The sequence below is a fragment of the Moschus berezovskii genome, chromosome 10, assembly GCF_049115385.1.
Source record: "Moschus berezovskii isolate FMDL1 chromosome 10, NW_MosBer_1.0, whole genome shotgun sequence".
Classification (NCBI taxonomy): Eukaryota; Metazoa; Chordata; class Mammalia; order Artiodactyla; family Moschidae; genus Moschus; species Moschus berezovskii.
Genome location: NC_142469.1, coordinates 93,947,813 through 93,974,839, shown reverse-complemented (window position 1 = coordinate 93,974,839; position 27,027 = coordinate 93,947,813). Strand labels below are relative to the sequence as shown.

Below are 27,027 nucleotides of genomic sequence, written 5' to 3'. Positions count from 1 at the left end.
GGCCGGGGCCTAGCGGGCTGAAGGGCGGGGCTTAGCAGGGCTGAGGGGCGGGGCTATCCGAGGGGCGGTGACCTTTGTGGGGCCCGGGCGGAGCGGGCGTGGGCCTGCGGGCCGGAGGCCGGGGCCTAGCGGGCCTGAGGGGCGGGGCTTAGCCGGCTTGAGGGGCGGGGCTCCTCGGGGGGCGGGGGCCTTTGTGGGGGCCGGGCTGAGCGGGGCGGGGCGAGGGCGGGGCGGGACCCGGAAGTCTCCGCGAGCAGCTGGAGCTCTGTGGCTCTGGACCGCCGCAAAACGTTCGGGGGCGGGGTCAAGTCACAGAAGGCCCGATTTCGTCATTAGACCCGCTCTCTGATTTGCGGAGAATTTCCTCACCTGAATGAGTGTACATTCTCATTGCCGTTGTTTTTTATTTCAGTTCAGTTCAGTCTCTCAGTCGTGTCCGACTCTTTGCGACCCCATGAATCACAGCACGCCAGGCCTCCCTGTCCATCACCAACTCCCGGAGTTCACTCAAACTCATGTCCATCGAGTCGGTGATGCCATCCAGCCATCTCATCCTCTGTCGTCCCCTTCTCCTCCCGCCCCCAATCCCTCCCAGCATTAGAGTCTTTTCCAGTGAGTCAACTCTTCGCATGAGGTGGCCAAAGTATTGGAGCTTCAGCTTTAGCATCAGTACTTCCAATGAAAACCCAGGACTGATCTCCTTTAGAATGAACTGGTTGGATCTCCTTGCAGTCCAAGGGACTCAAGAGTCTTCTCCAGCACCACAGTTCAAAAGCATCAATTCTTCGGCGCTCAGCTTTCTTCACAGTCCAACTCTCATATTGTTTGTGTACATCAGTATGTCTCTATGTGTATATATTTATATATATCTACAAAGTGAAAATAATGGTAATGTATCAGAACACTGTTGAACCTATCACATTTGGATAATCAATCCTAAAGGAAATCAACTACAAGGAGATCCAACCAGTCCATTCTAAAGGAGATCAGTCCTGGGTGTTCACTGGAGGGGCTGATGCTGAAGCTGAAACTCCAGTACTTTGACCACCTGATGCGAAGAACTGACTCTTTGGGAAAGACCCTGATGCTGGGAAAGACTGAAGGCGGGAGGAGAAGGGGACAACAGAGGATGAGGTGGTTGGATGGCATCACGGACTCAATGGACATGAGTTTGAGTAAACTCCGGGAGTAGGTGATGGACAGGGAGGCCTGGCGTGCTGCAGTCCATGGGGTCGCAAAGAGTCAGACACGACGAGCGACTGAACTGAATATCACATTTGGGGTATATCACCTAGCGTGCCCTGCTAGGTCGTTTCACTCCTGTCTGACTCTCTCCGACCCTATGGCCTGTTGTAGCCCGCCAGGATCCTTCCTCCATATGGGTTCTCCAGGCAAGAATACTGGAGTGGGTTGCCATGCCCTCCTCCAAGAGATCTTCTCAACTGAGGGATCCAACCCCTGTCTCTTCTATCTCTGGCACTGGCAGGCGAGTTCTTTACCACATGTGCCACGTGGGGAAGCCCTCACGTTTGGAGGAGGGGTTTATTAAATCGGTACTTCTCACCTTGGTTTGCACTTGGGAATTGTCTGAGCACTTTTAAAAACTGCTGTTTCTGGGGTCTTCCAGGGAACCTGAGTTTCTGATTTAGTAAGTCTGGGCAGCAGCTTGGGTATTGATAGGTTTCAAAGTTCCCCAGGGATTTATTGTGCCAAGGCCAAGGAACAACCACGCATTAAGTTCAACATTCATCGGATCACTGGAGAGGCAGGGAGGAGCACTCTGCTGGAAGCCAGGTCACCTGGGCTCTCAAAGCTTTTCTAGTCAGTTTCTTAACCTATAAATTGACAAGGACAGATTTTTCTTCCCCACTTCAGGTTAAAAAAACTTTTGGTAAAACCCTCTAAAGCAAATGTGAAAATAAAGAAACCCCATTTAAAATAAAGTCTGGGAGGCAGTGGGAGGGTGGAAGTGGATGAAGGCAGTTAAAGGTACAAACATCCAGTTATAAGATAAATACTAGGCTGTAACGTAAAACACGATAAATATAAGCAACACTGTTGTATGTTATATTACGTAATACATGAAAGTTGTTAAGAAAGTAAATCCAAAAAGTTCTCATCACAAAAAATTTTTTTTCTATTTTCTTAATTTTGTATACATATGAGATGATGGATATTCACTAAACTTATTGTGATAATAACTTCATTATGTTGTATACCTTAAAGTGAACTGAAGTGAAAGTTGCTCAGTCATCTCCAACTCTTTGAGACCGCATGGACTCTTCAGGCCATGGAACTCTTCAGGCCAGAGTGGGTAGCCTTTCCCTTCTCAAGAGGATCTTCTCAACCCAGGGACCAAACCCAGGTCTTTCGGGCGGATTCTTTACCAGCTGAGCCACAAGGGAAGCCCTGAATACCATAAACATATACATAAACTTATATGTCAATTATATCTCAATAAAACTGGAAGAAAAATTGATAAAATAAAAGCTTTTAAAAAGCAAATAAGTTAAAAAAAATAGAGACTTCTCCAGTGGCCCAGTAGTTAAGACTCCAAGCTTCCATTGCAGGGGGCTTGGAGTTCACCCTGGTCAAGAACTATGATCCCGCATGCCACCCAGAACAACGAAAAACATAACCAAAAAAAAAACAACTTAAAAAAATAAAATGACGGATGTCTGGAAGCCCCAAAGGGGGACCTCTCATGCTTTATCATTGCCTGTGCTGCAGAACCCCAAAACAAGAAGAGAGAGGCACCATGCATTTCCAAAAGGAAGAGGCTTACTGTGTACTGCTCCAGCATAAGGAAGGTTTTCTCCTTACCCAGCAATATCCTGCCAATGAGAAACCACCACATTCGGTCAATGAGAAGTTTGAATTCCTGCTCTCTCCCCAGAGGTTCCTGGTGACTTAGATGGGAAAGAGTCTGCCTGAAATGCAGGAGATTCGGGTTCAGTCCCTGAATCCCCTGGAAAAGGGAAACACTGCAGTATTCTTGCCTGGAGAATTTCATGGAAAGCGTAGCCTGACAGGCTACAGTACATGGAGTTGCAAAGAGTCGGACACGACTGAGCGACTAACACTTTCACACTTCTCTTCCAATAGATTTCTACTCAAAACCAACCCTCCCAATAATCCCCTTTTGTCTATAAAAGTATGTCCCTCTACTCTGGTCTCCAGCTTAACCTAGTTTCAGTTCAGTTCAGTTGCTCAGTGGTGTCCAACTCTTTGTGAGCCCCTGGACTGCAGCACGCCAGGTTTCCCTGTCCATCATCAACTCCCAGAGCTTACTCAAACTCATGTCCATTACATTTGGTGATGCCATCCAACCATCTCATCCTCTGTCATCTCCTTCTCCTCCCGCCTTCAATCTTTCCCAGCATCAGGGTCTTTTCCAAGGAGTCACATCTTCACATCAGGTGGCCAAACTATTGCAGCTACAGCATCAGTCCTTCCAATGAATATTCAGGAATGATTTCCTTTAGGATGGACTGGTTGGATCTCCTTGCTGTCCAAGGGGCTCGCAAGAGTATTCTCCAACACCACAAGTTAAAACCATCAATTCTTCAGTGCTCAGCTTTCTTCATGGTCCTACTCTCACATTCATACATGACTACTGGAAACATCATAGCTTTGACTAGGTGGACTTTTGTCAGCAAAGTAATATCTCTGCTTTTTAATATGTTATCCAGGTTTGTCATAGCTTTTCTTCCAAGGAGCAAGTGTCTTTTAATTTCATGGCTGCAGTCACCATCTGCAGTGATTTTGGAGCCCCCAAAGATAAAGTCTGACACTGTTTCTATTGTTTCCCCATCTATTAGCCATGAAGTGATGGGACCAGATGCCATGATCTTTGTTTTCTGAATGTTGAGTTTTAAGCCAACTTTTTCACTCTCCTCTTTCACTTTCATCAAGAGGCTCTTTAGTTCTTTGCTTTCTGCCATAAGGGTGGTATCATGTGCATAGCTGAGGTTATTGATATTTCTCCTGGCACTCTTGATTCCAGCCTGTGCTTTACTGAGCCCAGCATTTCTCATGATGTACTCTGCATATAAGTTAAACAAGCAGGGTGATATTATACAGCTTTGGTGTACTCCTTTCCCGATTTGGAACCAGTCTGTTGTTCCATGTCTGGTTCTAACTGTTGCTTGACCCACATACAGATTTCTCAGGAGGGAGGTCAGGTGGTCTGGTATTCCTATCTCTTTAAGAATTTTCTACAGTTCGTTGTGATCCACAGAGTCAAAGGCTTTGGTGTAGTCAATAAAGCAAAAGTAGATGTTTTTCTGGAACTCTCTTGCTTTTTTGATGATCCAACAGATGTTGGCAATTTGATCTCTGGTTCCCCTATAGCATTTTCTAAATCCAGTTTGAACATCTGGAAGTTCACATACAGTTCACGTACTGTTGACGTCTGGCTTGGAGAATTTTGAGCATTACTTTGCTAGCGTGTGAGATGAGTGCAACTGTGCAGTAGCTTGAACATTCTTGGCATTGCCTTTGTTTGGAATTGGAATGAAAACTGATCTTTTCCAGTCCTGTGGCCACTGCTGAGTTTTCCAGATTTGCTGGCATATTGAGTGCAGCACTTTCACAACAACATCTTTTAGGATTTGAAATAGCTCAACTGGAATTCCATCACCTCCACTAACTTTGTTCATAGTGATGCTTCCTAAGGCCCACTCAACTTCGCCAGGATGTCTGGCTCTAGGTGAGTGATCACACCATCATGGTTACCTGGGTCATGAAGATCTTTCTTGTATAGTTCTTCTGTGTATTCTTGCCACCTCTTCTTAATATCTTCTGCTTCTGTTAGGACCATTTCGTCCTTTATTGTGCCCATCTTTGCATGAAATATTCCCTTGGTATCTCTGATTTTCTTGAGATCTCTAGTCTTTCCTATTCTGTTGTTTTCCATTTTTTGCATTGTTCACTGAGGGAGGCTTTCTTATGTCTGCTTGCTATTCTTTGGAACTCTGCATTCAAATAGATATATCTTTCCTTTTCTCCTTTCCCTTTCGCCTCTCTTCTTTTCTCAGCTATTTGTAAGGCCTCCTCAGACAACCATTTTGCCTTTTCGCATTTCTTTTTCTTGGGGATGTTCTTGATCCCTGCCTCCTGTACAATGTTACGAATCTCCACACATAGTTCTTCAGGCACTCTATCAGATCTAATCCCTTGAATCTTGTCACCTCCACTGTATTATCATAAGGAATTTGATTTAGGTCATACCCGAATGATCTAGTGGTTTTCCCTACTTTCTTCAACTTAAGTCTGAACTTAGCAATAAGGAGTTCATGATCTGAGCTACAGTCAGCTCCCAGTCTTGTTTTTGTTGACTGTGTAAAGCTTCTCCATCTTTGGCTGCAAAGAATATAATCAATCTGATTTCGGTTTTGACTATCTGGTGATGTCCGTGTGTAGAGTCTTCTCTTGTGTTGTTGGAAGAGGGTGTTTGCTATGACCAGTGCGTTCTCTTGGCAAAACTCTGTTTGCATGTCCCTTACTGCAGTTCCTGTTATTCCTGAATAAACTAATTCTGCTGGTAAAATAACTGGCTGTTTTATTTTTTAAGGTTGACACAGAAATGCTAAGAAATTCAGTCTTTCAGGTTAACAGGATTGCATGTTGATTAAGAAGAACTTGGAGATGTTGCCATATAGGCAGAGTAAAAAAGTCTTTTTTTTAAATAAACCTTTTGACACAAAAAAGAAATAGGTTTCTCTCTTAGCTCCTCATCCTCTTTTATCAACCCTTCCCCCCATGCCTGTGTTTTTAAGATTTGAGAGTTGGACTGTGAAGAAAGCTGATCGCCGAAGAATTGATGCTTTTGAACTGTGGTGTTGGAGAAGACTCTTGAGAGTCCCTTGGACTGCAAGGAGATCCAACCAGTTCATTCTAAAGGAGATCAATCCTGGGTGTTTATTGGAGGGACTGATGCTAAAGCTGAAACTCCAATTCTTTGGCCACCTCATGCGAAGAGTTGACTCACTGGAAAAGACTCTGATGCTGGGAAAGATTGGGGGCAGGAGGAGAAGGGGACGACAGAGAGTGAGATGGTTGGATGGCATCACCGACTCGATGCATATGAGTTTGGGTGAACTCTGGGAGTTGGTGGTGGACAGGGAGGCCTGGCGTGCTGCAATTCATGGGGTCACAAAGAGTTTGACATGACCGAGCACTGAACTGAACTGAACTGAAACTACAAAATCTTTGGCCAAAATTGTTGTATAGCAAACTAGTCATTCAACTAATTCCTTGCCTACTATGAGATACCCAACAACAATATTAACTGGCACGTGGTTTCTGCAGTGATATCTCACCCACTGTAGGGGTCCAATGGCAACCACTGGCCTTTTCACTCTGTTTCAGACCACTGAGATTAAAAACAAATCAAATCTAATGATCAGAACATAGGATATATGTAGATTTGTGTAATTTGAATTAGTAATAGGAGTTTCCAAAATACATTTGAAAGAAAAAGTAGTTGGGGAAGGTGAGCAACATAGTCTGTATTTCCCAACAGAGCCCACCCCATTTCCTGACCAGACATTATTTTCACTTGTTTGTCTCCAAAGGAGTTAAATTTGCCTATAGAAACCCATTGTATTTCTGTGCACATTAGACACTTTATGTTCCTTGAAGATAATCCTTCATATAGCAGAAGATAGTGTTGAAAAATTTAATACAGGGACTTCCCTGGTGACCCAGTGGCTACAACTCTGCCCTCCCAATGTAGGAGGACAGGGTTCAATCTCTGATCAGGGAACTAGACCCCACATGTCACAACTAACAAGAGTTCGCATATGGCAAATAAGAGTTTCTGTGTCTCAACTCAACTGAGAGTTCACATGTTGCACCTAAAGATTTCACATGTCACAGCTAAAGATCCCACATGCCACAACTAAGACCCAAGCAGCCAAGTAAATAAAAAATTTAATACATAGAAAACAAAGTATAGATGAGGTATAGAAAAATATATCTTTATTCTCAAGCAAGATAGTACTCTTTGACTCCAAACTTTAATAAGGTTTCTTTTCCAACGACTGATCCCATTATTTTTATTTTTCTCCCAATCAGAACTTGAATTCTGCTTTTTCTGTAATCCAAAAGCAGTCTCAGCACCAAAGGGAAGTCTGGGACATAATCTATGTCTGTTTCCAATTTCTGGGAGAGAGTGAGTCACTTCATTTCTGTTGCAACACAGTTCCACTCCATCATTTTCCAGAGTTACACAACGACACATTTTCTGACTTCTTGAAGACTCCCAGGAGATGACAAAAAAGAAAGAAAGAAATATCTTCCTTTTACATCTCCAAAACCATTCACACATTTACCTTATTTTTCCCCTAAGATGTTTTAAAACTGCTTTTACAGTATCATCTGTTTCTGTGTATAGAGATGAAGCTTTTTGCTATGAGTTATAGGATAATTAGGGCTTCCCAGGCAGCATAGTGGTAAAGAATCTGCCTGCCAATGCAGAAAATGCAGGCAACCTAGGTTTGATCCCTGGGTTGGGAAGACCCTCTGGTGTAGGGCATGGCAACCCACTCCAGTAGTCTTGCCTGAAGAATCCCATGGACAGAGAAGCCTGGTAGGCTACACAGTCCATAGGGTTGCAAAGAGTCAGACTGAAGTGACTTAGCATGCGTGCACAGGATGGTAAGTGATGGAACTGTGGTTTTTAACCTTGATGTACTGAATTAATACATTCTGAAGTGAAGTGAAGTGAAAGTCGCTCAGTCGTGTCCAACTCTTTGAGACCCCATGGACTGTACAGTCCATGGAACTCTCTAGGGCAGAATACTGAAGTGGGTTGTCATTCCCTTCTCCAGGGGAAAAAGAATAGAATACATTCTATTGGGTCACAAAATATTTTAAACAAAGTCATACTTCACTTGTTTTTGTATGTTTATAGAGATGATTACAAAATGTTCTGTTCAGCTGACTTTCGAAGTACATGAGCTGGGTTGAGAGAAGTAAAGAAACAGGAGAGTGTGGGAGATCTTTGCCTCCTTCTCCACCACAACTATAGTCAGAGGGGCCCCAGAATCAAGAGACTGGCTCTGCTGTCTGCTCCCCAAGCTAACTAATTCCAGCAACCTGAACACATGCAGAGACACCTGTGTCCAAGGATGTTAAATGAGATGTAAATGAGTGTTTGATTGGTACTCTGACAAAAATTTTGGAAAGAAAAGATTATAAAAACATCCAAAACATATAAAAATACTATCCGATTTTGAAACTATGACATCTGTGATAAATATTGCAAGAAAAATTCAATGGTGGAGGTAGAAATCTTTTTGAGTCTATTTAGGGATGATTTCACATTTTGTAACACAGATAAGTGGGTATTGTTTTGCTGTAAGGCCCCATTTTTACTTGTCTTATTGACCTTTTAAAACTATTTTTTAGGAAACGAAGGGGCCTCCATGTGGAAGCAGAAGCCAGATTGCAGAATTTCTTTGCTCTGCCTTCATTGGGCTTCCAGTATTTGGGAGTGGGTTTTCTTCTTTTGAGTCAAGCTTTACTTTATTTGATTCACTAGAACACAGGAGCCCCACTTTCTCATCCTCTACCTCATTTGATGCCAAAATGATAGGCAACTTCATAATCTCTATGTATTAACTGTATTTTCTCATTTTCTATATGTTCGGTTGTCTGGGGCCTGGCTGACCCTAGAGAGACTCCCAGGGCTGAGCTAATTTGTGTTGCTGTTGTTGTTTAGTTCCTAAGTCTGACTCTTTACCATTGAGCCACCAGGGAAGCTTCGAGCTAATTTCTAGAGTTAGTAAACTTCTCCTCTGTAAGCCTGCCTTTCATATGTAATCAACCAATCCAGAGTCTGTACAAATCACCTCTTCAGTTCAGTTCAGTCGCTCAGTCGTGTCCGACTCTTTGAGGCCCCATGAACTGCAGCATGCCAGGCCCCGGAGTTTACCCAAACTCATGTCCATTGAGTTGGTGATGCCATCCAACCATCTCATCCTCTGTCGTCCCCTTCTCCTCCTGCCCTCAATCTTTCCCAGCATCAGGGTCTCTTCAAATGAGTCAGCTCTTCACATCAGGTGGCCAAAGTATTAGAGTTTCAGCTTCAACATCAGTCCTTCCAATGAACACCCAGGACTGATCTCCCTTAGGATGGACTGGTTGGATCTCCTTGCAGTACAAGGGACTCTCAAGAGTCTTCTCCAACACCACAGTTCAAAAGCATCAATTCTTTGGCGCTCAGCTTTCTTCAGAGTCCAACTCACATCCATACATGACCACTGGAAAAACCATAGCCTTGACTAGACGGACCTTGGTTGGCAAAAGTAATGTCTCTGCTTTTTAATATGCTGTCTAGGTTGGTCACTACCAGGCTTTTAAGGCTTCCCTGGTGGCTCAGTGGTAATGAATCCACCTGCAATGCAGGGGACACAGGTTTGATCCCTGGGTCGGGAAGATCCCCTGGAGGAGGAAATGGCAACACACTCCAGTATTCTTGCCCGGGGAAGTCCCACAGACAGAGGAGCCTGGCGGGCTACAGTCTATGGTGTTACAAAATGGTTGGACACAACTTAGTGACTAAACAACAACATCAGGCTTTTACTAAACTCCAACAGGCAGTATTGCTCTGCCCTAATCATCCTAGGGCAGGCACCAGACAACTAGAGATAGCCTTTGTACCTCAGAGCCCACTGAAATTATTCAAAAAATCCAATGCTAGACCTACTTGTGTCTCACCCATCTCCATAGAAACCACAGTAAAGACTTCTGCCTGAGGACTTACCTAGGGGTCCAGTGATTAAGAATCCATCTTGCAATGAAGGGGACATGGGTTCAATTCTTGGTGGTGCAACTAAGATCCCACATGCTGTGGAGCCACTAACATAAGACTGTGCCACATTTAGAGTCTCTGCACAGCAAAGAAAGATCCCATATGACCCTGTGTGCCACACTTAAGATGGGATGCAACCAAATAATAGATATTTATAGGTACAGATGGGCTTCCCAGGTGGTGCTAGTGATAAAGAACCTGCCTGTCAATGCAGGAGACATAAGAGATACAGGTTCAATCCCTGGGTTGGGAAGATCCCCTGGAGGAGGGCATGGCAACCCACTCCAGTATTCTTGCCTGGAGAATCCCATGGATAGAGGAGCCTGGTGGGCTATAGTCCATAGCGTTTCAAAGAGCTGGACATGACTGAAGTGACTTAGCATGCATGCATAGGTATAGATATTATAGGAGTTGGCTCGTGTGGTTATAGAAGCTAAGAAGTCTTGTGATCTTCTGTCTGTGGGAACCAAGAAAGTCTCTGGAGTAATTTAGTCCAAATCTGAAGCCCTGAGGACCGGAAGGCCAATGATGTCTTAAGTCTTGGTCTGAGTCTGAAAGCCAAAGAAACAGCTGTGCTGATGGTCCATGGGCAGAAGATGAATATCCTAGGTCAAGCAGAGAGATTGAATGTGCCCCTTTTCTGCCTGTTCTTTTCTAGTCCTCAAGGAATTCAATGATGCCCCAATAAAATGGTGATTGTAATCTTCTATACTCAGTATGCTGGTTAAAATGCCAGTCTCTTCCAGAAATAGCTTCACAGACACACCAAAAACAATGCCTTACAAACTATCTGGGTATCCTTTAGCCCAGTCAAGTGGATATAAAATTAACCATCACAGATATCTTTGGCTAAACATCATTCGGTATAATGTAGCAAAGCATTAGATTTTGGAAAGAAAAAAATAAATGAAACCTCTTTTATTTTAAAGATTCTGCTACACTAAGGTTAAGGTTAAGATTTTTATGTGAGTGATGCTGGAGAGGAGTGGAAGGTTACTAACTCAGGGGACTCCATGCTGCTGCTGCTGGTTATGGAAAAGATAACCATAAAGCCAAAGACTATGTTAAGTGTTATATATGCAAAATTTCATATTTAGGACTGTTTATCTTCCGAATCACTTAAGGTAAAAGATGAAAAATTGCAAATCTTTTTTCTACATACACACTTTTTTAGAGCAATTTAAGGTTTAAAGTTAAGTTGAATGGAGAGTACAAGGAGTTCCTATATACCAAGGGTCCCAACCTTTTTGGCACTATGGACAGGTTTTGTGGAAGAAAATTTTTCCACGGACTGGAGGGGTGTGCGATGGTTTCAGGATGATTCAAACACATTACCTTTTCTGTGCATTTTATTTCTATTATTATTACATCAGCTGAACCTCAGATCATCAGACATTAGATCCCAGAGGTTGGGATCTCTCCACCCTCTCCACCTCATACAAAGTAGTTTTTCTGCCCTAAAAATCCCTGTGCTTCAACTATTCATTTCTCCCTCAATGTGCCAGAAAATTGGCAACTACCGATCTTTCTACTATCTACATAATTTTCCTTTATCAAAAAGTTATACGGTTGAAATTACACAGTATGTAGCCTTTTCAGTCTGGCTTCTTTCACTTACCTATATGTATTTAAGGTCTGCTATATCTTTTCATGGCCTGCTAGCTTATTTCTCTTGATCTTTAAATAATATTTCATTATATGGGTGTTTATCCCAGGTTGTTAAACCAGTTTGTATATTCATTTACCTATTTAAAACATCTCAGTTGCTTCTAAATTTTGGCAAATATGAATTAAGCTGCTATAAACATTTGTGCACAGGTTTTTGTTTTAAAAGATTTATTTATTTATTGGATGTGCCAGGTCTTAGTTGCACAGGGATCCTTAGTTTCCTGACCAGGGATCAAAATCAGGCTCCCTGCATTGGGAGCGGTGTCTTAGCTACAGGACCACCAGGAAAGTCCCTTGTATGCTGGTTTTTATGTGGACCTGTCTCAGCTTCTTTAGGTAAATACCTAACTGTGTGATTTCTTGATATCAAGGTAAGATTATATTTAGCTTTGTACAAGTAAGAAACTGCCAATCTGTCTTCCAAAGTGACTGTATTATTTTACTTTCCCATTAACAATTTCATTGTTATTTTAATTTGCATTTATTTAATTAATTGCCAATATTCATTCATTCAACAAATAAGTATTCACCTATTATGTGGCAGGCTGTCGGGCACTAGGGATACAGCAGTAAACAAAACAGACAAAACTGGATTTCCCTCTGGAACTGACACTCTGGTAACAACATACAAATTTCCTAAATAGCATGTTAGATTGTAAAAAGTACTGTGAAGAAGAACAGAAGTGTATGCATGTGGGGTTAACTTTAACTGTAGTGGTCAGGGAAGGTCTCACTAACAGGTGACTGTGAGGAAGAAACCTAAAGGAGGTGAAAGAGAATCATGTGATAACTGGAAAAGAAGAGATCCAGCAAGATGGGATGGCCCTGCGGCAGAACCCTTCCTCCACAAGTAGTGTTTAAAGAACAGCAAAAGTCCAGTGTGACTTTTGGTCTAGTAGCCCAAATCTCTAGACTGCCTGTCTTACTAGTCTGTTATGGTTCAGGAAGTGGTTCCCTCTTGTTGCTGCTTCTCATAGATAGAGTTACTCCATTATAATCATTGATCTTATAGCACTATATATTTGGTCAATCACTTCAAGTTTACTAGTCATCATAATTTTTATTGGTGGTTCTGTCACATTTGGTAGTACAAGGCGCAATAATCTTGTAAAATAGGCAGAATACAAGTAATACAGCTAGTCACATTAATATGATCGTAAGTAAGCACTTAAGCTAAGAGTCTCCTTTGGATGCAACCCAGTATCTCCCCAGGTCATCTTACCAGTCTGTTCTGTACCAAAAATTAACTCTGATGGAAATTAAACACTTGCATTGTTCATAAAAGTTCACCAAAGATGTCTGCACACCTTAAAGGCACCCCTTACAGGACTGAGAAAGCAATGTTATCTTCTAAGGAGTTACATGGCTGTCACCTGAAGGAGAAAAACTGATCTTTAGGATTTGAGCAGGTATTTCTGCCATTGGGGAGGAGGTCTGGGTAATGCACAACGCAGCTTCACAATGCACATTAGAGGGAAGGAGGAGGCCAAAGAGCAGAGAAAACTTTTTAAGCTTAAATTGTCCTCTTGCCTTAAAATTGCTTTCTCTTATTTCATCAAAAGTATTGATATAACCAGTAGAGATACGAGCTGAAACCTACGAAATTTAGCTACTTGCACTAAGGACTCACCCACCATCAGCGGCTGTAAAAGGTACAGCCCTTGACACAACCCTTGTGGCTCAGCTGGTAAGGAATCCGCCTGCAATACAGGAGACCTGGGTTCGATCCCTTGGTTGCGAAGATGCCCTGGAGAAGGGAAAGGCTACCCAATCCAGTATTCTGGCCTGGCGAATTCTATGGACTGTATAGTCCATGGGGTCGCAAAGAGTCGGACACGACTGAGTGACTTTTACTTAGCTTCGCTTGACACAATTAGCCAGGAAAGACCTTTCTGTTAACCATCTTTCTGAGTAGCAAATCCTACCTTTAAGAGTTAAAATTTCTGATTCGGGGCGATAAGAAGAGACCGACTAGAAAACTCGGCGTAGTTGTCCCAACAGGGCGGGGGAAGGTGGCGCCCCACACTCGCCTTCGGGCGACGAAACAGAGCGCGTGCGGAGCATTAAAGAAAGGTCCGCGTCATTTTTTGAGATGGACACAAAATGGAGCACAAACCCTTCAGAGAAGCCACTTTGAGTGACAACCTTCCGCGCCAGTCCCCAGGGCCTCTGGAAGATTTTTCAAAAGGGCCGCGCAAGGGGCGGGAACCCACAGAGGGTTCGGCTCTCCAAGGACCAGGCCCGCTCAGGGAGCCTCCCGGAGGGGGCGGTGTCGCCGGAGGGATGACGTAAAAGGCGTCGCGTCGAGGGTGACTCGTGGCGCAGATGACGTAGGGCTGCGCCTGTCACCCCCGGGGCCTGTTGCGAGGAGGAGCGGGCGCCATGGCGGTTCTGCTGGAGACCACTTTGGGCGACGTCGTCATCGACCTGTACACAGAGGAGCGGCCGCGCGGTGAGGCCCCGGCCCTGCTCACCTCTCGGCGGGCCGCGCTCTTCCCCCCCGCCTCCCCGCTTTGCTTTTCTGCCCAGTCCCCGGCGTGGACTGGCTGGAGCTTCTGGGCTGATGGTGCCCGCGGCCGCGCAGTTTATCAGCGGGCCCTGGTTGAAAAGTTTGTTTCTGAGGAGCAACCCTTCTCCGCCTCTGGTGCTGGCCAGTCGGGTGGCGGGTGTTTGTGGTTATTAAATCCCTGTGTGTGAATGCAGGCTGCATATTCAGTGCCATAGCTCTTGTGACTTTACTGCTTTTTACTAGTCAGAGGAACACAGCGAGTATTCCTCCGTGTGTAATCAGTAAATCTTGATGAAAGCAGGGTCGAAGGGCTTGGAGCAGTGAGTGTGGCCATCCCTCCTGGGTAGAGGGAGGGCTGTCCGGAGGTGTGCACCCAGCCTTAGCAAACACTCGTTGATCGCCCACTACGCGAGACTTTGTGCCAAGCCGTGGGCTGGGCGTCTTGCCCTCGAAGGTCTAATTTTCCATTGGGGGAAATAGGCGCCGCAACCCATTTAATTTCTTAAGCGATGTAGTGGAAGAATGTGTAAGTTGCCATGGAAACCAGAGGAGGGACTAGTTCTTCCTGGCTGGGGGTGGGGAGAAGCAGAGCTAAAGAAGAATGCAGAGCACTTGAACTCGCTCTTTTAAAAATGAGTGGGAGTGAGGGTGTTCTTGTTTGTTTGGAATTTTCTGGAAACGGCAAGTAGATTGGCGTGGCTTGACAGTGAGATGGCAGCCCGTGAGTCTGGTCATATACGTTTTTTAGGTTAGGGATGGTCCTGAATAGCCTTGTGTGCCCTACTGAAAACCGCAATCTTTGTAGGGTTTGAAAGCAGGATTGAGAGAGGCGTAACAAACTTGTTTTAGGACGATAATAGGCAACAATATGTGGACATGAGTTTGAGTGAACTCCGGGAGTTGGTGATGGACAGGGAGGCCTGGCGTGCTGTGATTCATGGGGTCGCGGAGAGTCGGACACGACTGAGCGACTGAACTGAACTGAACTGATGGAGAATGTTTCAGAGTGGGGAGAAACTGGAGATACTGTAACCAAACAGGAGCGTTTAGTTACAATCAGGCTCCTGCCCCCAAGGAATGCAGTTTGTCAAAGAAGATGAAACTAGCTATCAATATGGTACCGGGAGTGCCTGCTGAGGTGCCGCGCTTCATCCCACACTGAGTTATCACCCCCACCCCAGCAACTCTCAGCAAACATCTATTCCTTTCTTATACTGATGCCTGTGCCCCACATTTCTCCCCACTGTTGACCTTTTGGCAGACTTCCTGTTTATTAATCAGTTCTCAGGTCAAGCATGATCTCTTCTATGAAGCTCTCAGTGTCCCTAAGCAGAGTTAGATTGGTTTCTTTTGCTCTGCCTCAGGTCTTTTATAAATCACATAGTACGTATTTTGTTATACATTTTCCTGTTGGCCTGGAATTATTTTCATGTCTTGGTCTCCTCTCAGGATGTAAACTTGAAGAGAGCAGGGACTATTCCTTAATTATCTCTATATCTTGAGCACCTAGTGCAGTGCCTGACACTTTGAAGGTGCACACCGAAGTAATGGATAATATGTGTTGTATTCAGACTCTTTGTTCAAGTGATAGAAACTCAACTGAAACTGCCTTAAAGAAAATAATGGATTGCTTTAGGTTACTGGTGTAAGCTTTGGGCTTCCTTCATAGCTCAGTTGGTAAGGAATCCGCCTGCAGTGCAGGAGACCCTGGTTCAATTCCTGGGTCGGGAAGATCCCCTAGAGACGGGATAGGCTACCCACTCCAGTATTCTTGGGCTTCTCTTGTGGCTCAGCTGGTAAAGAATCTGCCTGCAATGCGGGAGACCTGGGTTCGATCCCTGGGTTTGGAAGATCCCCTGGAGATAGGAAAGGCAACCCACCCAGTATTCTGGGCTTGAGAATTCCGTGGACATATATAGTCCACAGGGGTCCCAGAGTCGGACAGGACTGAGTGACTTTTACTGGGGGGGTAAGCTTTAAGGATGACAAGATCCAGGGGCTCACTGAGTCTTGTAGCGAATTGTATTTTTCATCTTCGGTTTTGTTTTTCTTTGAGTTTGACACATTCCACGTGGAGCAGCATTTAGCAAGGAATGGGCCTTTTTCCCTAGAATTATGAGAAACTGAAAGAGAGGTAGGATTATCCCATCTAACACAGAATGTTTTTATGTGAGATTTTGCAGTGTTTCTGCAACGATAGCTTGGAACACTTAAAACATAAATCCATGCTCTTTGTATATATTTGTAATGTGTAAGTAGTTGTGATTGGATATAACTACTTATCAATCTATAATAAATATATCCAGACTTATTTTTCTTTTTTTCTCACTCCCTCTCTCCCTTTTCCTTTTTATAAAAACTTTTTATTTTAGAACACTTTAAGCATATACGAAAGTAGAATCATGTAAATGAACTCTCTGGTGTTGATTAGCTTCATTTAACAGTTGTTAATATATGTTGCATTTATATTGCCATGTCCGCTGAATTTTTTTGTTTGCTTTTGGCTCTGCCGTGCAGCCTGTGGGATCTTAGTTCTCTGACCAAGGATTGAACCCCAGACCGGGGCAGTGAAAGTGCTGAGTCCTCACCACTGCACTGACAGGGAATTCCTTTACATGACATTAAAGGGCTTCCCTGGTGGCTTAGATAGTAAAGAACCCACCTGCAATGCTGGAGACCTGGGTTTGATCCCTGGGTTGGGAAGAGCCCCTGGAGAAGGAGTTGGCATCCCACTCCAGTATTCTTGCCTGGAGAAATTCCATGGACAGAGGAACCTGGCAGGCTACAATCCACGGGGTGGCAAAGAGTCGGACATGACTGAGTGACTAACATATGACATTTATTTAATCTGTAGTTAATTAAAAGATGCTTGCTCCTTGGAAGAAAAGCTATGACAAACCTGCTGCTGCTGCTGCTGCTAAGTCACTTCAGTCATGTCCGACTCTGTGTGGGTCACACCCCATAGACGGAAGCCCACCAGGCTCCCCCTTCCCTGGGATTCTCCAGGCAAGAACACTGGAGTGGGTTGCCATTTCCTTCTCCAATGTGTGAAAGTGAAAAGTGAAAGTGAAGTCGCTCAGTCGTGTCTTACCCTTAGCGACCCCACAGACTGCAGCCTACCAGGCTCCTCCATCCATGGGATTTTCGCTGACAAAGGTCTGTATAGTCAAAGCTGTGGTTTTTCCAATAGTCACGTATGGTTGTGAGAGTTGGACCATAAAGAAGGCTGAGCCATGAAGAATTGATGCTTTTGAACTTTGGTGTTGGAAAAGACTCTTGAGAGTCCCTTGGACTACAAGGAGATCCAATCAGTCCATCCTAAAGGAAATCAATTCTTTAGACTCCTTGGAAGGACTGATGCTGAAGCTGAAGCTCTAATACTTTGGCTACCTGATGTGAAGAGCCGACCCAGGTGCTGGGAAAGATTGAAGGCAGGAGGAGAAAGGAACGACAGAGGATGAGATGGTTGGATGGCGTCACTGACTCAGTGGACATGAGTTTGAGCAAGTTCTGGGAGATGGTGAAGGACAGGGAAGCCTGGCGTGCTGCAGTCCATGGGGTAGCAAAGTTGAATACGACTAAGTGACTGAACAACAACAAAAGACATTTTTTAAAAAAGATAAAATAACCACAAGCCATGGTCACGTCTAGAGCAATAAGCAATAATTCCGCTTTGTTGTTTAGTTGCTCAATCCTGTCCGACTCTTTTGCGACCCAATGGGCTGTAAGCCTGCCGGGCTCCTCTGTCCACGGGATTTCCCAGGCAAGAATACTAGAGTGGGTTGCCATTTCCTTCTCCTGGGGATCCTCCCAATCCAGAGATTGAACCTATGTCTTCTACATTTGCGGGCAGATTCTTTACCACTGAGCCACCAGGGGAGCCCCAATAATTCCTGAGCAACATTCATGTTTATCTGTTGTCTCATAAACATTTAAAAGAATATTTCATCATTTGAAATGGGATCCAAACAAAGACCATGTACTGTATTGGTTGATATAGCTCTTAAATGGGACTGCCCAGGTGGCGTAGTGGTAAAGAATCTGCCCACAATGCATGAGACTCAAGAGACACAGGTTCAATTTCTGGGTCAGGAAGATCCCCTGGAGGAGGGTAGGCTGTTTCACAATGTCTTCCAACCTTGAAATGGCCCCTCTCTACTCTCTGCCAGTCCAGTTCTTTTAATGTTCATTTTCAGCCTCCAGGAGGTCTTCTCTTTTCCCCAGCCAGAAACAATCTCTCTTTTCAACTCTTATGGTATATTTATTAACAAAACCGTACTATTTAAGTGCACCAATGGTATTATCAGGTATGCTCAGTATTATAACTGTGTTCAGTTGTTCAGTTCAGTTCAGTCGCTCAGTCGTGTCTGACTCCTTGCGACCCCATGTGTTCAGGTGTAAGGACCTTCATTTAGTGTTAGCTCCTTGAGGGGTAGGGATCCCTCATGTATCTTTCTGTTTGTTTTCCAGCTTAGTGCCTTGAGAACTTGCTAGAATGTTTCTCTACCCCTGGACTATCAACTTAACAGCAGAGATTTACTGGCATTTGACCTAACAGTGCCAAGTGCCTAGCGGATACTCAGTGTTTATTGGATAAATGAGTGAATTTATTTTAAAAAGGTGGTACATGATTAGTGTATGGATATTTGTGAAGGGAATGGCTACCCCCTCCAGTATTCTTGGGGCTTCCCTGGTGGCTCCAACGGTCAAGAATATGCCTCCAGTACAGGAGACCTGGATTCAATCCAGGGTTGGGAAGATCGCCTGGCGTAGGGTAACAATTCCCTTCTCCAGAGGTACATGGTGAGTGTATGGATTTTAGTGAAGGGCTATTTAACTATTGTAAAAAAAATTGATCCCAGATACTTTGTTTTCTCTAATGTAAATAAGCTGGACCCATTTTCAGATGCTCTGCTAGATCCTTTCCCATTACAGTGTCCTCTGTAGTTTTTCTTTTTTCTCTTAACGAAATCAGTTTATCAATAGATGATTGCTGACTCAGGGAGCTCAAACTGGTGCTCTGTGACAACCTAGAGGGGTGGGTTGGGATGGGAGGTAGGAGGGAGTTTCAAGAAGGAGGGGATATATGTACACCTATGGCTGATTCATGCTGATATATGGCAGAAACCAACATAATATTGTAAAGCAGTTATCCTTCAATTAAAAATAAATTACAAAATAGAAAAAAAAAAGATGATTGCTTATCCCAGATAAGTTTTAGTTTCCTGTATAGCTCAGATGCCCAAAAAATCCAAAGAAAAAGAGAATAAAAGATAACTTAAAATATATTGCATTTTTCTAGGCTTGGTGGTGGTTTAGTTGCTAAGTCGTGTCTGACTTTTGCGACCTCATGGACTGTAGTCTGCCAGGCTCCTCTGTCCACGGGATTCTCCACACAAGAATACTGGAATCGGTTGCCATTTCCTTTGCCAGGGGATCTTCCCAGGAGTCAAACCCCAGTCTCCTGCATTGCAGGCAGATTCTTTACAGACTAAGCTACGAGGGAAGCTTACTTATATTTATAAAATGACTTTGGACATTTGACCATTTGGGAAGGTTTTTATATGGTAACTTTAGTTCAGTTCAGTCACTCAGTCGTGTTAGACTCTTTGCGACCCCATGAATCACAGCACGCCAGGCCTCCCTGTCCATCACCAACTCCCAGAGTTCACTCAAACTCATGTCCATCGAGTCGGTGATGCCATCCAGCCATCTCATCCTCTGTAGTCCCCTTCTGCTCCTGCCCCCAATCCCTCCCAGCATCAGTCTTTTCCAATGAGTCAACTTGTCGCATGAGGTGGCCAAAGATTTGGAGTTTCAGCTTTAGCATCAGTCCTTCCAATGAACACCCAGGACTGATGTCCTTTAGAATGGACTGGTTGGATCTCCTTGCAGTCCAAGGGACTCTCAAGAGTCTTCTCTAACACCACAGTTCAAAAGCATCAATTCTTCGGCGCTCAGCTTTCTTCACAGTCCCAACTCTCACATCCATACATGACCACTGGAAAAAGCATAGCCTTGACTAGACGGACCTTTATTGGCAAAGTAATGTCTCTGCTTTTTAATATACTATCTAGGTTGGTCATAACTTTCCTTCCAAGGAGTAAGCATCTTTTAATTTCTTGGCTGCAGTCACCATCTGCAGTGATTTTGGAGCCCCCCAAAATAAAGTCTGACACTGTTTCCACTGTTTTCCCATCTATTTCCCATGAAGTGATGGGACCAGATGCCATGATCTTTGTTTTCTGAATGTTGAGCTTCAAGCCAACCTTTTCACTCTCCTCTTTCACTTTCATCAAGAGGCTTTTGAGTTCCTCTTCACTTTCTGCCATACGGGTCGTGTCATCTGCATATCTGAGGTTATTGATATTTCTCCCAGCAATCCTGATTCCAGCTTGTGCTTCTTCCAGCCCAGCGTTCCTCATGATGTACTCTGCATATAAGATAAATAAGCAAGGTGACAATATACAGCCTTGACGCACTCCTTTTCCTATTTGGAACCAGTCTGTTGTCCAGTTCTGACTGTTGCTTCCTGACCTGCATACAGGTTTCTCAAGAGGCAGGTCAGGTGGTCTGGTATTCCCATCTCTTTCAGAATTTTCCACAGTTTATTGTGATCCACACAGTCAAAGGCTTTGGCATAGTCAATAAAGCAGAAATAGATATTTTTCTGGAACTCTCTTGCTTTTTCGATGATCCAGTAGATGTTGGCAATTTGATCTCTGGTTCTTCTGCCTTTTCTAAAACCAGCTGGAACATCTGGAAGTTCACGGTTCACGTATTGCTGAAACCTGGCTTGGAGAATTTTGAGCAGTACTTTACTAGCGTGTGAGATAAGTGCAATTGTGCTTAGAAAGTAAATTATACTAACTGTGCCTTTACTTGATTGAAAATATATTTGTGAACTGCTGTGGTAAATTTAGTATTTACTTTTTTTCAGCTTGCTTGAATTTCCTGAAGTTGTGCAAAATAAAATATTACAATTATTGCCTTATTCACAATGTCCAGGTGAGTTGGCAGATATTAGACATGTTCTTTGTTATTGGAACCGTCTAACAAGCTCTGAATTAATGAAGTCTTCTATATATTACAGAGGGACTTTATCATACAGACTGGTGATCCTACAGGGACTGGACGTGGAGGAGAATCAGTTTTTGGGTAAGTGTCTTTATTTTCAAATGGATAAAAATAGAAATTCTTCTCAAAAATGTTAAGTAGTATACTTTAATGTGCATTTTAAAATATGGTTCAAATATAGATTTTTTCCCAAGTTCCATAAATGTCTATAGCAAAAAAGGAATATTTTGAATAATGGTGCCATTTCTATAAAGAAATGGTAACTTTATATGCTAACTCTAGTGCCATATATATATAATCCTAGTATGTCTGTATTTCATGTTGAGTGTACTTATATTTTATAACCTTATTATATGTATTTTTAGTCAACTGTATGGTGATCAAGCAAGCTTTTTCGATGCTGAGAAAGTGCCAAGAATTAAGCACAAGAAGAAAGGCACTGTGTCCATGGTGAACAATGGCAGTGATCAGCATGGATCTCAGGTTAGAAAATGTGTGAGGAGATGAGTTTTGCTGGAGGGCACCCATGAAATTATGTTTTTGAACTATCTAGTAAGGAGAGAATTTCAACCAAAGATATTTGTTAGAATTTAAAAATGACACTGTTTTCTCCTATGTTAAAAAAATCCTTATTATTTTGTTCTTTTGAATGTAAGGCATATCCTTTGGGAGGAATTTAGAAAATGTAGGAAAGTACAAAGAAGAAAATAACATTACCTATAATCCCACAATTCATAGATCATCACTGTTCAGAGACAGAAAGGCCTGTCCTTGCAGTATTTATTACTTATTTCAAAACAGGTCATGTTGAGCACGTTTCATTCACTGTCACAACATTCCCATTGGAGTAGATGCTTTTTTTCCTCAGAGTTTACATGTGAAAAAACTTGAGATTTGGTTTGTTCAAGTATTTTAAACAATTAAGCATCTGTGTATTTATTGATATTTTATGTTTAAACTTTGTGCCTTTCACTTCGTACTAGTAACAAGTGGGTGAGAAATACCAGTAACAAGTACTAAATGCAGTTAATGTAGAGTCTTTTGTAACTAACAGCAGTTTGAATTTTATATATATATTTGTATTTATTAAATGTCTTTTTATATAGTTTCTTATTACAACAGGAGAGAATCTGGATTACCTTGATGGCGTTCATACAGTGTTTGGTGAGGTGACAGAAGGCATGGACATAATTAAGAAAATTAACGAGACCTTTGTTGATAAGGACTTTGTACCATATCAAGATATCAGGTATGGTTACTATTTATTATTGGAATGTACTGCAATGTTTTAATATGTGATGTTTGCCAGATAATGGGGATGGCATACATAGGACTGGTTTTTGGATAATTCTAAAATGTGAATTAATTGGAGACAATAAGAATCTTTATAATAGAGAAGACCATTACTGTACTAATTATAATTGCTTATGTTGAGAGGAATTACTAATTCTTTAGGTTTTTTTTAAAAAATTCAGATTATTGAGAGAGATGACTAGATTACTAAGATATAGCTATTCATATTACATCTTAGCATAATGCAGAGAATTAATATATAATATCAAGCAATCAAAAGCAATAACACTAACTGTCAAAGTATATCCTAGTAATACCCTTGTGCAATAAAATTTAAGAGCTTATGGATTTTTTTTTTTTGGCATTAGGGATACTTAAGATATTTGTTACAATTTTTATAAGAAGTGAAACATGGATTCTGAAATAATATGAATGTAACATTTGACTTGGATTTATTTTGTAAGGATAAATCATACAGTGATTTTAGATGATCCATTTGATGATCCTCCTGATTTATTAATTCCTGATCGATCACCAGAACCTACAAGGGAACAACTAGATGTGAGTCAAGTCTTCTTATGATCAAATGTACATACGTATTAACGTTTTGCATAGATTTTGTTTTTTACCTTTTTAAAACTTATTTCTCCAGAATGATTTTCTTGCTTGATCAGTAATACTAAGCAAAGTTTGCAGTTCTTTTTCTCTTCCATGGAGACACTCATTTTTCTACTTATGTTTTCCCTAATATTCTTTGTTTAGTTTCTATTGCACCAGAACAGTCTTAGCTCTGGATACAAATACCTTAGGAAAATGTCTCTCTTACCTCTTAACTCTAGATAGGAGTATAGCTTTAAGACTAAATTACATTGTCAGCTTGTGAGGGAACTTTTCAACTGGGGACACTTTTGAGCCAGGCTGGAATGCAGAAATTTCTGTGGCATATTGGAGACTTCCCCTCAGATCTTTTAAGGGGTAAATTTCTGCTTAATGAGACTTCCTCAAAGCTGAATTTATCTTTCTGCTGCTGCTGCTAAGTCACTTCAGTCGTGTCCGACTCTGTGTGACCCCATAGACGGCAGCCCACCAGGCTCCCCCGTCCCTGGGATTCTCCAGGCAAGAACGCTGGAGTGGGTTGCCATTTCCTTCTCCAATGTGTGAAATTGAAAAGTGAAGTCGCTCAGTCGTGTCCGACCCTTAGCGACCCCATGGACTGCAGCCTACCAGGCTCCTCCATCCATGGGATTTTCTAGGCAAGAGTACTGGAGTGGCTTGCCATCGCCTTCTCCGATTTATCTCTCTAGTTAGGATTTAATCCTTAATTTCTAAGATCATTTATCTTCTGTGTTCAGCACTTACTTGGATACCAGATAGTTCTTATATAAATGTTTATTTTGATTTAAAAATAAATTAGAAGCCTAGTTTAGCCCATATTAGTGAATTAGCTTAAATCAGTTTTCAGAGGTTTATAAGTTTGTTTCACATTTGTGAAGGAAATGTTTTATCAAAGTTGATGGAAGTAAAAATAAAGCATCAGTTCAGTTCAGTCGCTCAGTCCTGTCCGACTCTTTGTGACCCCATGAATCACAGCACACCAGGCCTCCCTGTCCATCACCAGCTCCTGGAGTTCACTCAGACTCATGTCCATCGAGTCGGTGACACTATCCAGCCATCTCATTCTCTGTTGTCCCCTTCTCCTCCTGCCCCCAATCCCTCCCAGCATCAGAGTCTTAAAGCATAATGTCTCATGTTTCTTAGATTTTTCTATCTTTATATATATATGAGTAACTTCTGCCTTACAGAGTGGTCGAATTGGAGCAGATGAAGAAATTGATGATTTCAAAGGGAGGTCAGCTGAAGAAGTAGAAGAAATAAAGGCTGAAAAAGAGGCCAAAACTCAAGCTATTCTACTAGAAATGGTAAAGTAATTACTTTGTTCAAATAGTTTTTCAGCAGTGTGTTCAATACATATTCATTGTGAGTTTATTGCTGACTTTTTGATAGTATTTAAATATTAAAAATTTAGCTCAGAGTTCTTCTCTGGGTTAAATTTGATATGACATCATAACACATATGAAAGTTAACAATGTGGTTCTACTGTCAGTGTCGTGTCAAATGCATTTTAAACAAATGGGAAATGGGTATCTAGTTTATAAATATTAATTGGATTTCAGTTGCTTATACTTATCTCAGTTTTAAAGAGTTTCTTGGACTGAATTTTAAGTATAATAGAGAATAATGCTTTGTATATCTCTAGTATTGAGATTAAATAATAGAATAGTAATTATAGGATAAAATAAACCTGGGCAGAAAAAATGTACTCCTTTTCTCTTTTACTGGCAATATGAAATCATTTGGGGAACAGTTATTCAGAACATGATCATTTCACCTACTGGGCTTTTTTTCCCATTTCTTATTTTTGTGGAATAGGTATACCTTTCATGTAGTAGATCATCAATTTTGGAATGGATAGCTAATAATTAAGTTTTTATTACTAACATCATTTTATATAGTAGAGCTTTTCAGATTCATTATCTGTTTTAAAATTCGTATTAGCATCACTAGTCTGAAGGAACAAATACTAAAGACTATAATTCAAGAAAACTTTACTGAATTAAAAAATTTAAAAATACACAGTTTAATGAACATACTGTGTTACCTGAGAATTCTGACCCAGAACAGTCAACACCAAGACAAACTCTAAGAAAATTGTGGACTTAAAAGAAAAATCTTTTGAACATCTGGCAGCAAAAGTAAATGACTTACAAGGGAAAGAACATTAGATTATCATTAGAGTTTTTAACAACAAATAGTAGAAAGTTTATGCCAGAATAAAACGGTTTAACATATTCCGTAAACATTTTATCTTCAGATCAGAGAATTTCACATTTACAGAAAAAAGAAATAATGCAGAGAACTTTTTACCTTTTACCCAGGTTCATCCTTTTTTTCTTTTTTTTGGCCACACCACACGGCACGTGAAACTATGGCCATGCCACGTAGGGCCAGCCAAAATGGACAGGTCATGGTGGAGAGTTCTGACAAAACATGATCCAGTGGAGAAGGGAATGGCAAACCACTTAAGTATTCTTACCTTGAGAACCCCATGAACAGTATGAAAAGGAAAAAAGATATGACATTGAAAGATGAACTCCTCAGGTCAGTAGGTACCCAGTATGCTTCTGGAAAACAGTGGAAAAATAGCTCCAGAATGAAGAGGCTGAGCCAAAGCGAAAACAGTGCCAAGTTGTGGATGTGACTGGTGATAGGAAGTCAAGTCGGATGCTGTAAAGAACAATATTGCTTAGGAACTTGGAATGTTAGGTCTATGAATCAAGGTAAATTGAAAGTGGTCGAACAGGATGGCAAGAATGAGCATTGATATTTTAGGAATCAGTGAACTAAAATGGATGGGAATGGGTGAATTTAATTCAGGTGACTATTGTATCTACTACTGTGAGCAAGAATTCCTTAGAAGAAATAGAGTAGCTGTCATATTCAACAAAAGAGTCCAAAATGCAGTACTTGGGTGCAGTCTCAAAAATGACAGAATGATCTCTTGTTTGTTTCCAAGGCAAACCATTATCACAGTAATCCAAGTCTATGCCCCAACCACTAATGCCGAAGAAGTTGAAGTTGAATGGTTCAATGAAAACCTACAAGACTTTCTACAACTAACATCAACAAAAGAGGTCCTTTTCATCACAGGGGACTGGAATGCAAAAGTAGGAAGTCAAGAGATACCTGGAGTAGCAGGCAAGTTTGACCTTGGAGTAAAACATGAAGCAGATCAAAAGCTAACAGAGTTTTGCTAAGAGAATGCACTGGTCATAGCAAACACCCTCTTCCAACAACACAGGAGACAGCTCTACACATGGACATCACGAGACGGTCAATACTGAAATCAGTTTGATTGTTTCTTTGTAGCCAAAGATGGAGAAACTCTATACAGTTAGCAAAAACAAGACTGGGAACTGACTGTGGCTCAGATCATAAACTCCTTATTGCCAAATTCAGACTTAAATTGTCTGAGGAGGCCTTACAAATAACTGAGAAAAGAGAAGTGAAAGGCAAAGTGAAAGGGAAAGATATCTATTTGAAGGCAGAGTTCCCAAGAATAGCAAGGAGAACTAAGAAAGCCTTCCTCAGTAATCCATGCAAAGAGATAGACAAAAACAGTAGAATGGGAAAGACTAGAGATCTCTTCAAGAAAATAGAGATACCAAGGGAACATTTCATGCAAAGATGGGCTCAGTAAAGGACAGAAATAGCATGGACCTGACAGAAGCAGAAGATATTAAGAAGAGGTGACAAGAATACACAGAACTATACAAAAAAGATCTTCATGACCCAGATAACCATGATGGTGTGATCACTCACCTACAGCCAGACATCCTGGAATGCGAAGTCAAGTGGGCCTTAGGAAGCATTACTACAAACAAGGATAGTGAAGGTGATGGAATTCCAGTTGAGCTATTTCAAATCCTGAAAGATGATGCTGTGAAAGTGCTGCACTCACTATGCCAGCAAATTTGGAAAACTCAGCAGTGGTTCCTGGACTGGAAAAGATCAGTTTTCATTCCAATCCCAAAGAAAGGCTATGCCAAGAATGTTCAAACTGCCACACAATTGCACTCATCTCACACGCTAGCAGAGTAAT

General features: G+C 42.1%; 1 protein-coding gene across 2 annotated transcripts in view; it reads left to right on the top strand.

Annotated features, from left to right (window-relative positions):
• The first annotated feature begins 13,798 nt into the window (after positions 1–13,798).
• The window catches only part of PPIL4 (peptidylprolyl isomerase like 4), a 39,887-nt gene continuing 26,658 nt past the window's right edge, over positions 13,799–27,027 (top strand). The window contains exons 1-7 of one of the 2 annotated variants that reach the window (XM_055433133.2): positions 13,799–13,940; positions 20,938–21,005; positions 21,091–21,155; positions 21,440–21,557; positions 22,181–22,323; positions 22,832–22,928; positions 24,170–24,286. In XM_055433133.2, the coding sequence (XP_055289108.1) occupies positions 13,871–13,940; positions 20,938–21,005; positions 21,091–21,155; positions 21,440–21,557; positions 22,181–22,323; positions 22,832–22,928; positions 24,170–24,286 (678 nt within the window). In that variant the 5' untranslated portion in view covers positions 13,799–13,870. Of the gene's footprint in view, positions 13,941–13,988; positions 14,155–20,937; positions 21,006–21,090; positions 21,156–21,439; positions 21,558–22,180; positions 22,324–22,831; positions 22,929–24,169; positions 24,287–27,027 lie in introns of those variants that run through there. The other variant, XM_088840817.1, reaches the window with a different exon arrangement.